The sequence below is a fragment of the Ambystoma mexicanum genome, chromosome 8 (genome assembly GCF_040938575.1).
Source record: "Ambystoma mexicanum isolate Mex_15411 chromosome 8, UKY_AmexF1_1, whole genome shotgun sequence".
In the NCBI taxonomy this organism is placed as follows: domain Eukaryota; kingdom Metazoa; phylum Chordata; class Amphibia; order Caudata; family Ambystomatidae; genus Ambystoma; species Ambystoma mexicanum.
Window position 1 is genome coordinate 132,294,711 of NC_090929.1, and position 16,304 is coordinate 132,311,014.

The window sequence follows — 16,304 nt, forward strand, 5'->3', positions numbered from 1 at the left end:
TTCCCCAAGGTTCCGTGCTCGGACCCTTCTTATTCTCTCTCTATACTTCTCTTCTCGCTCCTCTCATCTCCTCTTTTGGAATTTCTCACCATTTCTATGCCGATGACACTCAACTGTTCCTCTCCTTCTCTTCCTTCACCCCAGACCTTCATCTTAAACTCTCCTCCTGTATCACTGCCATTAAAAACTGGATGTCATCGCATTTTCTCTCTCTAAATACGGACAAAACTGAAGTCCTTTTCTTCCCTTCCAGCACACTTTCTCCTCCCCCCCTTCCATTCATTTCCCCCCAGCTGATCTTCCTATTTCCGCTCATGCCCGGAATCTTGGAATCTACTTTGACTCTTCCCTTTCCTTCACTTACCACATCTCCATTCCTACTCGCTCTTGTCACTATCACCTCTTCAATATCCATAAAGTCTGTTCCTCGCTCACTTTCCATGCTACCAAACTCGCAATCTCTTCCCTCATCTTTTCTCGCCTCTTCTACTGTTCTTCTCTCTTTTTCGGTCTCCCCTCTTCCCATCTCGCCCCCCCTTAAACCCCTTTACCACTCTGCCATCCACACCCTCTGTCTTCTCTCTCCCCACGATTCCATCTCCAATTCACTTTCCAACCTAGGCTGGCTTCCCTTCCACTCCCAGCTTAAATTCCACATCCTTTGTCTCGTTTATAAATCTCTTCATGACCTTGCCCCTCCTTACCTCTCCTCTCTTCTCTCCTTGTATGCCCCCTCTCACTCCCTACGCTCTGCTGACCTCTTTTTACTCTCTGTTCCCCCACCCCATTGTGCCTCTTCTCGTTTCCGCTCCATCCAGCTCCTTGCCCCCCTACATTGGAACTCCCTCCCTTTCTCTATCCGCTCCATGTCCACCTACTCCTCCTTCCGTTCCTCCTTAAAATCCTTCCTTCTTCACCCCCCTCCCTGACTTCTCCCCCTTTCCTCCTCTTCTTTCTCCTCCCCACTCCATCTTCCTGTGCCTTTATCTCTCCCTGTCTCCCCTATGATCTCCACCCTCCCTTCTACTCTACCTACTCCCTTTTCCCTTTCCCTTTCCTCCATCCCATACCTCTTCTCTCTTCCTCCTCAAATGAAAATTGTTCCACATGCTGTTTTTCTGGTTTGAATCATGTATATTTTATCGCTTCTATGTTCTAAGTTCCATGTTTGATGTTTCTGGTTGTTATGCTGTAAAGCGCTTTGGTGTAAAGTGCTATATAAATAATAAAATACAAATACAAATACAAAATACAAAAGTCTGATCTTGTTCCCGAGTGCTGGGGCGCGTACTGTCAAAACTGGCCACCAAGCCTTTTCTCCTCTTCACATTCGGCACGACATTCCATAACCATTAAGCCAGGCGCATTTGCTCAAGTTCCCGCACTAAGATATTGGCAAATATCGTATGTTGCTTTATTTTGCACAACACTTGCTAACGCGCAACCACATGAACACACGATGGCTCACTTCTTTTACATGATGTCATGGTCACATTGTCCACATGAGCTGGCCATGGCTAGGCTAATGTGATTTTGCCCTTTATAGACAAGAGCAAATGTGTTTGACCCTACTTGCCACTCGTCGTCATTTCAGTGTAGTTGACATGTCTTCATAGTGAGAAGGTTCACGGGATGGCAACATAGCGTTAAATAATTGGCAAAGAGTCATCCGTTGTCATTTGATGCCACTTACATGTGATATTGCGCCTTCAGAATTGATGTTCCGTGTGGAAATGTTAACCCGTCCCTCCTTTTGCTTTCTGTTGCAGGAGGCCTTTGGCCGCGACGTCCCGTTCTTTTTCTTTGCCGTCATCTCTGCGGTGAACCTCATTTTCACAGCCTGTTTCGTTCCTGAGACCAAAGGCCGCACGCTGGAGCAGATAGAGTCCTACTTCAGGACTGGACGTAGGTCCTTCATCAATTAGCCACCGCCAGGTGCTGGACTCAGGGCATGTCTGATGGTGCGACTTTGGGCTGGGCGGCCGATGGTCTCAGCTCCTGGGGCGCTTGGCAGTAGATGTCCACATGCCCAGTGCTCGTTCCATGGGTTGTCAGCCAGAACTCACTCCTCAAATAACCTCCGGCCCATCACCCCAGTCTCTTGGGAATGGACCTCTAGACAAAGCAGCGACTTGTGTGGAGGCCTTCATGAATTTTTCATCTCAAAATTTAAGAGGAATGTCTTGGCCAATGAAAACATCTGGATTGACTCTGTGAAGATGAGAGGTGGGGACTGTGTGAGATTTTGTGTGTCTCTGGCCCATGCAACATGGACAAGCATCACATAAAACCTCCGGCAATCACACACATGTACCCTACATGCAGCTGTGTTGGCTGTTTGCTCCATAGGACAACAAGGATTTGTTTAAAAACTGAAGAACAACGTCGCACCTTCAGCGGGCTACACCTTCAGGCAGGAAACACTAAGAGTGGCATGGAACGAAAGTGAGGCACCAACGCGGGACCCCATTGGCAAGTTGCATATGTTCAACAAAAAGGGCACCCCAGGATGTGAGAATCAAGAGGCGATGGGCAGGCGTGTGTGTGTCCATGTGCGAACGTGTTGGCGTTTACTTTTGTCTGTGTGTTCGCATGCATATGCGTAACTGTGCGTGTTTGTGCAGGTGTGTGTTTTTCTTTCATGCAAAAATTCTTCATGGCTCTATGGCGTAATGCGCCCTCCTCTTGGGGAAAACTAGACAGCCAGCCACACGCACACTTCCTGCAGCACTGAAGAAAGACGGGTGGACAAGGTTTGCCTTCCTGCCTCGTGTGGTAAAGATCTTAGACCCCTACACTTTCACAGGGGTGGACTGGGAACCAAAAGAGGCCCTGGAAATAATGTTCAAAGTGGCCTCATATTACATATTTTCAGCAAGCCCAACCCTTTTCCTATGGAAACATTTAGAAATACTACAGAAAAGAGGCCCAGGGTGCAGAGGCCTACCAGGAAATCTCCAGAGTTCCCTATAGGCCAGTCCATCCCTGACCCTATCAGGAAACCTCCAGAGTTCCCTATAAGCCAGTCCACCCCTGGAATCTCCAGAATTCCCTATAGGCCAGTCCACCCCTGAAATCTCCATAGTTCTCTATAGGCCAGTCCACCCCTGGCCAGGGTGCAGAAGCCTGCCAGGAAATCTCCAGAGTTTCCTATAGGCCAGTACACCCCTGCACTTTCCCCATCATGGTAATGGCCCTGGGGCGTTGCGTTTCCGCCGCCTGCTCTAGAATTGCATGTACTCTTTGTAAATGAACGGGAAAGACACCTGCCTCTGTGCATAATGGAGTCCTGCTTCCTCGGATACACCCACATACTTCCGAGGAAAGGACACGTGAAGCCTTGAATGCTCGCGTGCTAACGCATCAGAAAAAAACACTTCTCAAATTTAGTTCCAAAATTAATCTCAACAATGCTGCATCAATATTAGTTGCCCTGTCAGTTGGCAGCTGTCCAATGGGGAAGTCCCTGGGCAACGGCGCATTCGCCGCCTAGCTCATTTTACAGGATGATTAAAACAGGTGCATATTTGTTTATTTTGGATCACACAGTGTTCCAAGCCTGACACGTGGCACCTGAGAGTGCGCAGGTGGACTGCAGCAAGCCATGCAGTTATCTTATTGATTTTCAATGTAACCCCTTAACTGCCAGGCTATTATGCAAGTCTATGCAAAAAGGACGCGCACACTCGTCCTTGGCACTATTGACAGCCTTGGGGATCCCAACAATGTCCTGGTACCCGGTCACCCTCATGGCTGCCAAGTGGCCCATTGTGACACCCTCAACCAGTCCCGACTCTGCATCCAACGTCACTTTGAGACTTGGAGTTTTGCTTTCTCACTGTAAGTATGGGCCTACAGGTCCAGGGATGCCAAGTGCTGTTGTTTAAAAGCCAGGAGCGGCAGACGTGGCAGTGCATGGCATGAGGCCACTTGGCAGGTATGCGCATTACAGATCTGTTTTTTTAAATATTTATCCCAGGTACACAGTACCCACCAGCCAGCAGCAAATGTCACCCTACCCTTTAGGGTGATCTAGGATTATTGACTATTTCTCTTTTTTGTACATATAAGGTTAAACTATATGTTCTTTTAGAGCCAACTATGCTGCAAATCATGCTTTGGCTGTCTCTGCCGCCCACGCGAGGCATCAGCCCAGATCTGGGGCATAGATGCAGAGGGCATCGTGGGCATTGCGTTTGGGCTAGACGTTGCCCCGCAAGATGCCGTAGGAGGTGTGGCCTGCGTTTTGCAGTGCTGACTTCATTTCTCTGATTGCAATTGCATCCAAGCACATAAAGAATCCTTAAATGGGCAGATGGCAGTGATAGGTCATTTTACCAGTGGGTATGGATCAGTGCAACACCACAGAAGAGGGCTACGGCCAACTGCACCTCCCGAGATGGTTTGGACTACAATCCCCATGAGCGCTCACCATTGACCATGCCAGATAGGATTGATGGGAGTTGTAGTTCAACACATCTGGCGAGCCTAAAGTTGCAGATCCTGTCCTAGAAGAAATGTTGCCTGCATCATCTCATGAGGCTAGCACCCCATTAACTGGCTCTTTGTGGGGTTACCCCCTGATAATCAACCATGCATAGTTTAACACAAATGCATGACTGTATGCAGAATGGAACGCCAATGATGGACTGTTTATGGCCATAATGTGGAATTTGCATCAGGCCAGTCCCCAACAACAACGGTCGCTGGTGCTAACAACCCTATTATCTACTACGGGCGGAGCTGATGGCGCCGACAACCGACGAGGCCAGGACTGGTACAGAGATTAAGGTTGTCTCAATCAGTGTCATTTTGGTGCCCTCCCTTAAAATGAGGCCAGATTGGATTTTTTAAACCCAAAACGGTACCCCCAGGCTGCCCATCTGCAGGTGGCCCAGAGCCAGCTGCTTGTAATTTAATACACTGAGCACCTGCCCTGACCGAGAGTGGCTTCGAAGACCCAAGGATGGCGGTGCTGATCCGTTCACAGCAATAACCAAGAGCAGACAATACTGAAGCCCTGATAACCGGCTTAAACTACGGTAACTGACATTGGGCTGCTCTTACTGCGGCTTGCGAACCACAGAAAAAATCAAAATGGCCGCGCCAGCCGCAGCTCGGGCTTCTTCCTGATTCCTCAGCCGGACAGGGAAGTAAGCAGAAAATATTGTTAATCAGAGTTATTTAAAGGTTATGAACATAAATTGACTTTTAATCCATTCATTTAAAATATTTTTTTCAAATGAAATACTGAGTATTTACACATGTCTTGTTTTCGCAAAGTTCAACAGATTAATTCATGTATAATTGCATTTATGTATTTTATAACACATTACTTTGAATAATAAAAGGAACTTTTGCCTACCAAATTGTGACCCTTCCTTTTCACTGTCGACGTTTCATTGGGTAATTGAGTTGTGCAGTGGTTTGATGCCACTGCAATGCAGCAGGTCTGGCAAATATAGCAATATGTTTTGAAACTATGAATAATGATTTTCTTCATATCATACAGTTCTTGCTGTTACAATGTCATGCCTGAGCATAAAAGGTGTTAATATTACACGTTCAAATGTTCGTTTTGGTTTTGTCCTCGCTAGGATTAGGTGTCCCACCATGATGTGAACTTGGACGCCAACATGTGAGGAACGCACAGGGATTCTTCTTCATAAAACAGCAGTTCATCCAGGCAGCATTTGGCATGCGAGATGTTTTGGACTGCAATTCCCATCAGCCCCAACCAGAATAGACAATGGTCAAGGATCATGAGTGTCATAGTTCCAAACCTCTGCAGAGCCTCAGTTTTCAGACCCCTGGTTTATGCTCTATACTTGGCGGGGAGCATGTGCCAGCCTCCCAGCAATCAAATGGCTAAGAGCGGGGGCTTTACCACATGGTAAAACCCATGCTCCAAGCTTCCTTGGAAGTGGGAGGCCGCCATCTTTCATGCTGGGAATCAGGTAAGAGTGTCCAAGGGCCCCCATTCACCCAATTTCCACATCCCCCACACTCCCACATCCCATCCCCACTTACCTTATGCTCCTTTGTACCTCACCGGTGATGGGAGCACTCCATGTTCCCGGTGCAGCTCCATCGTGACAATGGCTGCCATGGAAAGGGAGAAGGGACTACGTGTAGTTCCATACTGCATGATCCATGGCGGCCATCTTGTAGTGTCGTTTTTTTCCAAGTTGAGAAACAGCAAACACATAGTTTCTCAAATTGAAAAAAAAAAACGATTAGCATAACCTGAGACAACGTGCCGGATTACTAATAGCAATTTTTTTAAATGTATTTTGTGTCATAGCCAAAAATTGTCTGTTCACAATAGCGCCAATCACATATAAAATTATCATCATGGAGTAATATCAATCATATCAACATAAGTTACAATTTATAATAATGTATCTTAAAAAGTATAGTTTATCATCTTATTTATTTATCTATTTTATTTTATTTATTATTATTCATCTGTTTCTCCTTTGTTCTGCACTTTTCCACTTCTCCCCCTTCCATGCACTTTTTCCCTTTTTTCCCATTCACGTGCACTTGCAAGTTCTCAATGTCACTGGGCCTAGTAAGATCGTGGTTTTGTTCTCCCCTGTTCCCCTCCCTTGCCTTGTCGCGCTCTGAATCACTTGTGTTTGAGCACAATATAAATACAATATCATATCCTATCATATCAGTTCATTCTGGCTACATCTTCCGTGGTCCACCTGTAAAATATTGTTATTGGTCAGTGTTTGGTCACAAGGCCCAGGGCTTGAAGTAATCGAATCACTCGTATAGTTAGAGCGGTATCTTCCCCAGATATCATTCTATCCCAGAACATCTCAGAGTGCAGTCTTTCTTCTCTATTTCTCAGAGAGACTGAGGGCCTCATTACGAGGCTTGCGCTGATGGAATGAAGGGGGCCGGTACGGGACCGGCCCCCTTCATTCCGTCAGGGCTGATTACAAGCTTCCCATCACGGGACCCGGATCGGACGCCTGGTAAAACCAGGCGTCCTTTCCGGGTCCCGCGAGGGGAAGAGGGAGGTAACAACGGGACACTTATAATGTGCTCATTGTTACCTCCATCCCCAATGGGGAATGGTTCCTGCAAGGAGTACTTACCGGGTCCTCCTATGTCGGAATGACCCGGTAAATCCCTATTGCAGGAACCCGGAAAAGGAGCCCGGATTGGAGGCTGCCATGGTGCTAATAGGACCATGGCTGCCTCCAAACTCGTAATGAGGCCCTGAGTTATATAATCTCGAAGCAGAGAGAGCATTCACTCCCATCGTGATTGATCACGAGATTGTAACGCTTCCCCTGTGGGCAATAGATTAAGGCGTATCGTCAGGAAAGCTTGTCTCATCCTTGAATCAGGGAAACGCCTTGGATACCTATGGACAGTTCCCAATTTTTTTTAATCAATAGTGAGAAATGATTTCGCTAGGGTTAAGGAATGCATGATCTCGATAGTTTGTATCCAGTCAGTGCTTTTCATCACACTCTTTGTATGTAGTGGATTGGAGATTAATTCTTCTTCGTTACTTTCACAATATGACAGTAACTTCATAGCCAGCAATTTAAAACTTTTTAATAACCCAGACGAGTCCCATCCCAGAATAACTGTGATGTCTTCATATATGGAATTCGTCTTGGGCACTATGATATCTAGGTTCAATTGCACTTGCGTCGGGCAAGTATATAATTTAAAACCCCGATATTTCACCCGCCTCTCTACCTCTTCTGCCTGGGCCCACCTTTAACGTCTGATCTTTTTAGCCGGCTGTTGGAAGATCACTATATTTGACTTGTTTGCATTGATCTGGAGTCTATTTTCCTCTGCATAATTCCACAATGCTCCCAGCAGGCGCTGCAGGCCTACCGGAGAATAGTCCCAAACCATCTGAAGGGAGTGTCGCCGCTCTTAGGACTGATCAATGCTGCAGGGGCCAAACCTCTATCCACATCATCCAAGTAGAGGTTGAACGCTGTAGGGGCTAGGAGGCAGCCCTGCCCTACCCCTCGCTCCACCTTCACTGGCACAGATAACTGGCCCGCTGAATGTAGCCTTATTCTCAGGAAGATGCCATCAAGACTAACAGCAATGCACCCCTCTGTCTCGGGGCTTTACCGGGGCATGTACACATCTCTGGAGATTTCCCAGTAGGCCTCTACACCCTGGGCCTATTTTGTGTGGTAACCTATTTTATTTCCAAATGTTCTCATAGGAAAAAGGTTGGATCTGCTGAAAATGTGAAATATGGGACAACTTTGAAATTAATAAAAAAATATCCTGAGCCTCTTTTGGTTCCCAGTCCACCCCTAGTTAAAGCCCTCACTTTGCTCAGGCTTTTAACTTGCCTAGGGTCTTACCTGGCCCGGTAGAGCCCGAACCCTTTGGGTTTTATTTCTTAAATAAATTATAGAAAATACACATCCCCAAATGACCCATCTCTCTGATGGGATTCCAGAGTAAAGACAGCCATCTCTATTGCACCCCCAGCCATCCTCTAGGATCTCTCTCTCTCTCTCGCCCTCTCTCTCTCCTGCAGGTGCGACCCTCTCAGTTTGAATGACACATGTCAGCCCATTCACCTCAACCTGACATCATTTAAAGCAGCCAGATATGCCTCAAGATCAGTTCTATGACAGACTTCCAGAGAACATCCTCCACCATATTCACAAAACAAATCTTCACCTTAACACCATCGAGAAAATGCTTATGAAGTCATTTAATTTATTATGGACCAGGCACCTCCTTGAATCAATTAGCACTAGAGGGCGCTGTTTATTCATTATTCACCTGAAGATAAAATGTCCACGCTGAATACAAGCGATGCAGCTTTTACAGCACTATAGATAATTAAGTGTTGCAACTTAAAATAAAATAATGAAAGATACATGAATACGTTCATGATGCAAGAAAGTCTGTCACTTTCGAAACTGCAGATCCGTGTAGCCCATATTTACTGGGGAAGGGGCTAGGAGATGACGGAGGGAATGCACAGTGAAAAAAACGCATTTAAAGCAGCACACATTTATTTTAAAAACACTTTATGTTGTACTTGCATAATGCTGTATGGTTGCAAAGGCAGACAATCTGGCAACAATACCCCATAGATTTACCCCCAAACAAAAATGAATGTGGTGGTCAAAATCATTTTGGAGGTAAGGTGCCTAAATACAAAAATATCCCTGTGAGAAATGCTGCTCAAACTCTCCAGTGGAGGGCGCCTGTGACTGAGCTATGTAAATATGATCAACTACTAAGAACTGACGGGCCATCCCGCATGTTTCATACTGGTGTGTTCCTACGAACTGCAGACAACCACAATCAGACTTCTCATAACAGAGAACCCATTTTTAAACATCAGTGCCCAAGTAGGGTTATACTAAAGAACACAGCTATGATGTTTTAAACTTATCAGCACTCGGATGATTGTTCAATGTAACTTTTGTCAGCGGCGCGTCGCAGCGCACGAAAAGAAAACGCATGACCGTTCGTTCTCATTCACACACCCGGACTGCCGTTATTACGTCAGTTCCGGGGTTTGTTTATTTTTTTTCATTCTCATCCGTGTCGTATGAGTGTCACGTGACTGGCTATTCCCCGGCACGTGACACCACATTCCTCCCCAACTTTATTATTATTTTTTTTAAATAGATAAATAGATAAATAAATGAATAATTTTGAAATAGCTAGATAAATAAATAAATAAATAAATAAATAGATCACTTTCAAACAGTATATGTTAAACAGGATTGGTGGACTCCAGTCTCTCAAGTCTATCTGGACAGGCTCACTCGCTGGTAGATTCCATCTACCACATACCCTTGCAAACGGGACGATGGTTTTGGTTTTCCCCTTAAGTGGTATCTAGGATTACATCTTTCTGGGGTATCCTCTTGTGGGCTCACAGAAATAGCTGCTTTTTCTTGCATACTAGGAGTGTTCGGCATTCTAAATGTTTCATTATGTCTTGGTGTCTAGTGGTTAACGAGCTGGTACAGGGATTGACTGAGTGGCCAGTGTGACGGTCCAGATTCTTCTCTTGAGGTTTCTTGACTTTCCGGCTAGTCAACTGTGACTAACTGAGTGGCCGTTGTGACAAATCAGGTTCTTCTCCTGTAATTTCTTGGTTTTCCTCCCACAATTTAGAAGGTACTTTCTTGAAATGTGAAATATTTCTTGTCACAGTTTCATTTCCTCGTGTGGCGGTGACCATGCTGTGTTTTGCTGCGCTTACTGTCCAAGTCTGATACTCGAAGTTAAGAGACATTTTCTTGGGTGTGTCACGGTTTTTAACAAAGACCGTGTCTCCAGGTATTAGCTCTCGGTGGCTGGCTCGCCGAGAGGCACTCTCTCGTTCACTCCGTTTCCTTCTTTTTGCCTCAATAGCTGGAATATCTGGTTCGGGCGCTATCCATCGAGGGTGTATTGGGAGCTCAGCCTCTATAGGTACTCCCAACATGAGTGTTGCTGGGCTGATTCCTGTCGAGGAATGTGGAGTTTGTCTGTGAGCCCTCAAGAATCGATACACTGCTTTCAACCATGAATGTTTTATTTCTTTAGCGATTCGGATGACTTTGTTGAGTGACCCCATAAACCGTTCAGCATCAGCATTCGCTTGTGGCCATCCAGTTGTGATACCGTTTGTGCTGCACATTGAGATCTTGAAAGAATTGACGTAGTTCTTGACTAGTGAAATCTGGTCCATTGTCACTTTTAATTTCTGATGGGATCCCATGTATAGCAAACACTTTCTCTAGTGCTAAAATCAGGGTCTCAGTAACCGTGGACTTCACATGCTTCACTTCTGGGTATCTACTAAATTCGTCTATCAAGACAAGATGATAACCTTCCCCAGCAATCGTGCAAAAATCCGCATAGATAGCTTCCCATCGTTTAGTACTTCTTGAGGCATTTTGAATGGGCTCTGGGTTCTCTGTTCTCTGTGTAGCTTGGCATGCTGCACAAGATTTCACCAGTTCCATCACTCATTGTTGCATGTTCGCCATCCACATCCTGGACTTTAAATATGCTGTTGTTTTCACAATTCCTTGATGCCCACTATGCGCTAGTCTGAGGGCTCTGTCTTCTAACGAACTGGGTAGTATAATGCAATGTCCTTTTTAGATCACTCCTTCAGGAGCTACAGTAAGTTCATGATGGATTCCAAAAAGAGATCGAAGTTTGACTTGTGCCGCTGCCGTGCGCTGAGCCACAGACGCAAGGAAGTTTTTCCAATTTCCTGACTGGATGGCTGTTATGGTATGATTTAGAATGGCGTCTCTCTCAGTTTCATCAGCGATCTCTTGCAATGTCAATGCTCGTGGGTGGGCACAAGCTACCACATGGCATTCATGCTCTTCCGTCTCTTTTGCATGGTGTTCTTCTTCTGTAGCAGGTCGGGGGTGGCATGATAGATAATCAGATGGATTATCTTTTCCTGGTCTGTATTCTACATCTATGATATATGGCTGGAGTTGAAGCATCCATTTTCAATGCGTGCTGGTGGATGAGGTGACGAACCTTTAAAGATTGGTATGAGTGGTTTGTGATCTGAAAACACTTTTGCCTGTTTGCCTAGCAGGTAGACTTTGAAGTGCTTGCATCCCCACAATATTGCTAAGGTTTCTTTCTCTATGTGGGCGTAATTCTTTTCTGTTTTCGTCAAAGCCCGACCTGCAAAAGCAATTGGATAAACGTTTCCATCATTGTCAGTCTGGGTAAGCACGCTCCTAGGCCAACTGGGCTGGCATCAACTATAAGTTCAGTATGTCTCTTAATGTCAAAGAAAACCATTGTGTGCAGACAGTGTATCTTTGATTTGCTGAAATGCTTGTTGGTGAGTATGCAACCATTCCCATTTTTGATCCTTCTTTGTTAAATCACGGAGAGGACTTGCTATGGTGGCTAAATCTGGAATAAATCTTGCGCAGTACGTCACCATTCCCATAAAACTTCTTACTTCGGTAACTGAGGTGGGTGACTTGGTGGTTTTTACATCATTGACTTTGGTGGGATCTGGTGATCCCCTTTTGCATTAAAAATATATCCAAAAAAGCTTAACTCTTCTTTTCCAAATTCACATTTTTCAGCATTCAAAGTTAATCCAGATTCTTCCAATCTGCTTAGAACTGCGGTCAGGCGTTTAAGGTGTTCACCTTCATTGGATGCATACACAATGATGTCATTACTAATATTCAACGTCCCATCCAGACCAGTGAGAACTTTTCTAATTTCATGTTGAAATACCTCTGCGGCTGATGATATTCCAAAATTTAGCGTTTTGTAGCACCGCAATCCGAGGTGGGAGGAGAATGTAGTGATGTATCTCGACTCCTTAGCTAGCTTAAGCTGGTATCCAGATCTGAGGTCAAGTTTACTGAAAATGGTTGCTCCTGTTAGGTCAACAATAACTTCATCTATGGTCGGCGTAATGTGGTGTTCCCTTTCAAAAGCTGTGTTAGGAAGTTGCATATCAATGCAGATTCATACTGCGCTTGGTTGTTTTGGTTTTCTTGTAACCACCATGGGGGATACCCATGGGGTTGGTCCGGATGTTTTCTCTATGATGCCTGCTGCTTCTAGTTTATCCAATTCTTATTTTACAGCTTCTCTCATATGAAATGGCACTCTGCAATGACGCACTGCTCTTGGTTAAGTGGTGGGGTCAATGTGGAGTTTAATTGTCTTGCCTTTTAAACATCCTATACCTTGGAACACTCTGTGGTGTTGTTTTAACAGTTCATACATTTCTCTGCACTGAATGTTGAAAGCAAAATGGATTAATTTCAGCTTCTCTGCAGTTCTACAGGTTAACAATGTTTCACAGTCAGCATCCACAACATAAACTCGTGCTCGGCACATGGCTTTATTATGGGCAAAGTCAGATTCGAAAGATCCTTGAACTGGTAAAGGCTTCTTACAGCCATATGCATATAACTTGACCTTCTTATCTTGGAGTCTAGGTTTCGGGTCCAACTTGTTGAATGCTGATACAGGCATTACATTGACGGTTGCACCTATATCTATGACTACCCGCAGTGGTTCTCCATCAGAGATGACAGTGCATGATGGCCTTTTCCGTTTTCTAGACCGTTGTGGTTCTATGGCTGAGATGAGGTGCACGTGATGTATTCGTTTATTAGATTTTCTCCATCTGTCATGTTCATCTCTATCAGGTGATGCACCATCTTCACTGTCATCACTTTCGCTGGTGCTTGGTGACCGCTGTGAGCAATCTATTGCTCTCGCTCTCCCTTTTCTTCTTGGTTGGCGAGTGGTCTCTCTGGGTCCGAACTTCTTCTGGCGTTCCTGATTTGCCACAGTGTTTGTTCTCGATCATCCTTGTTTGGTGGATTTAAACACACAGCTGCGTAGTGATTGAGTCGATTGCATTTTTGGCACGTCGATCCCCAGGCTGGGCAGGTTTCTCCTTTGTGCCATAGGCCACCACACCATTTGCATGCCCTGTTTTTCGATTGGAACGTATGTGCTTTGGAATTTCTCTTTTTGCACTCACTCTGTTCTCGGTTACTTTGGTTTTATGATATAGCAGCAACATCTTCTGTTGGTTTTGGGTTGTCAAGTGGGAGTTTCTTTATTGCTGCTTCCATGACTGCCACTTGGTCTTCTGTTTGTTCACGCAAGCAGGCCATTGCTAAGATTCGACCAAACTTATGTTTCTTTCAGACAGGATAGCTCTCCTCAGTTTTTCAGATGAAATTCCATTTATTATCTGAAGACGGATAGCAAATTCTTCATTTGGAAATTCACAGCCAACAGCCATTTCACGTAAGCGTGCATGGAACTTGTCAACTGTCTCTTTCTCACGTTGCCTCGCCATACAGAAATGAAAACGTTCATAATCTGGATTAAGTTCTGTCTTAAACATATTAGTGAGAGCATTCTTTGCGACCTCATAGTTGTTTTCATCTCCACGGTCCGTGATTGCATTAAACAAACGTAGTGCTGCTGCACCAATGTTGAGTAGAAGAAATGTGGGGTTTTCTTTTTGGTAAAGTGATTTCTCTTGCATCTAAATGCATTTCAAATTGTTGTAACCAGATTTCCCATCGAATATCTGCACCTGTGGTGAATGGATCAAACGGTGGCATGAGAGTGGTCATTGCTGGGTCTGGGTGGTCTGAGGTACCATTCCTTCTTGTTGATAAGCTTGTGTTGATCCTCGCAGGGCTTATTTCAGTGTAGGACATGACTGTCACTATTATATTTCACAAATATAGTCTGAACTTCAAATAAAACACTTCAAAATTGACCAAACCCAGTAATGAAAACAGTGCGCACCTCTGACTGGTTTACTTTTATGTATTAACATGCAGGATTGGCATTACCTGTTCTTTTAAAAAGTTAATTGAAAGTAACTTTATTCAGTGCTAACTGATGTTCTTATTGATTTCTGATGTCTGCCTTTTTCTTCTTTTCTTTCCTTCTTGTTTTAATGAACTTTAAAAGAAAATGGCTTCTCTTTACTTCATCTGCCTTTACAGTCTTAATATGTTGAAAATAACGCACTGTTTTCCTCAGGCTGTATAAATAACACTGTTGGGGCACTATTATAAAGTCCTGTGTATGTGCACGTTTCAGCCGTTGATTATTTATTTCATTAACGGAACGTTGGGGGCATGCAAAGCGCAATTCTTCTCATACACGCAATTATAATGTCAGTCAAAAGGCCCCTCACCTCATACTTCGTCGCTGCGTAGATACTTCAGTCTCCACCTTTTTTTTTCTTCTTTTAATGCCTTGGGTTCATATCATTCTCCCTCGTCGCCAGTATGATGTTTTAAACTTATCAGCACTCGGATGATTGTTCAATGGAATTTCAGTCAGCAGCGCGTCGCAGCGCAGGAAAAGAAAACGCATGACCGTTCGTTCTCATTCACACACCCGGACTGTCGTTATTACGTCAGTTCCGGGTTTGTTTATTTTTTCCCATTCTCATCCGTGTCGTATGAGTGTCACATGACCGGCTATTCCCCAGCACGTGACACCACAACAGCAACATTATCACAGCCGAGAGAGGGGAAAACAATATATGTGAGAAACTGGCTCAGAACCGTTGTTTGAGAAATTTAGGACCTAACCGTCTTGTGAACAGCTGCTGCGGCCGCCCGTGCCTGCCGTGTCACGGAGGTTCTGTGACGCGTGTGCAGGCGAGCGGACGGTGACTGTTGATGAGAGGTTGCAGAGCCGAGTTCCGGTGGGGCTCAAATACCCCGTCCCTCATTATTTGAAAGTAACTCCCCAGTTTACAATAAACCCCCTTAATATTCATTACCTTTGTGGCCGCCCCTGTTTCCACAACACAACTAGCCCCAGGCACCAGGAAAGTACCATATTATTTGAAAACCGTATCAAAAAATCTGTTTTTAGTTCACTCATTACATCATCAGTTACTGCTGAAGGAAAATCGAACGATTTTTTCCCCTTGACACCAGTCAGGCGAAAACACAATATGAGCTGTTCTTAAACGTTGACTGGCTGCAAAACCTAGAAAGGGTAAAAAAAGACTCTTGAAAGCATATCGGAGCCCTAGTGACAATAACAGCTACCACAGCAACTGAAAATATGAAACCAAATACATCTTCTAGCCGAGAAGGTAAGAGGGACGTCATTTCACCAAAATGCCAGAGGTAGCGGAAGAGACATCACACAACCCTTGACCTCTGATGACATCACAGGAAGTGATGCCTTTTGACCCAGCCCCAAATGAAATCATGAGAAGTGATGGCACCCGACCTTTCACCCGTTGACAAAACAGGAAGTGGCATCACATAGCATGTTTCCTCAGTACACTAAGAAAAATATGATTACAATATCACTGATATATGATGTAGACTTCATACAAGAATGGATCACTATTTGCAGCATTAATATCAGTGAATGTAAGCAAACGTCCAACACAATATCCTGGACTATTCTACGTAACCCAGGCTAAACTGTAAACAGACAGAGCATATCGAAGAGGTCTAAACCCAAAAGCGCAGACATCCAGTGCCTGTCAAGTGTCTAGCCAAAGATTGGAAACAGCAGGTGAACCACAAATAGTGTACTTTGAACCATTGCACAGCAACCCACTCCCGCCAGTCACCCAGAGCCTGAATATTGCCCAAACATTTTCACCACGGGCACCCCACCATCCACTGCAGGTCGCAAAGGGCCCTCTGTCAACAACTTTAAATGTCTGGCACCCACTCCCGGCCCTCATCACTTTACACCTCCAATGACTTGCTCCAACATCCTCATGTTTACACAGTTCCACCCTCCAGCAACTTAAGTCTCCA

At 44.9% G+C, this 16,304-nt stretch overlaps 1 protein-coding gene across 1 annotated transcript in view; it reads left to right on the plus strand.

The window, feature by feature from the left end:
* SLC2A6 (solute carrier family 2 member 6) overlaps positions 1-5,369 on the plus strand; it is a 242,988-nt gene extending 237,619 nt beyond the window's left edge. The window contains exon 10 of the mRNA XM_069609468.1: positions 1,770-5,369. Coding sequence (XP_069465569.1) covers positions 1,770-1,925 — 156 coding nt within the window. The 3' untranslated portion in view covers positions 1,926-5,369. The remainder of the gene's footprint in view (positions 1-1,769) is intronic.
* Positions 5,370-16,304: the final 10,935 nt, after the last annotated feature.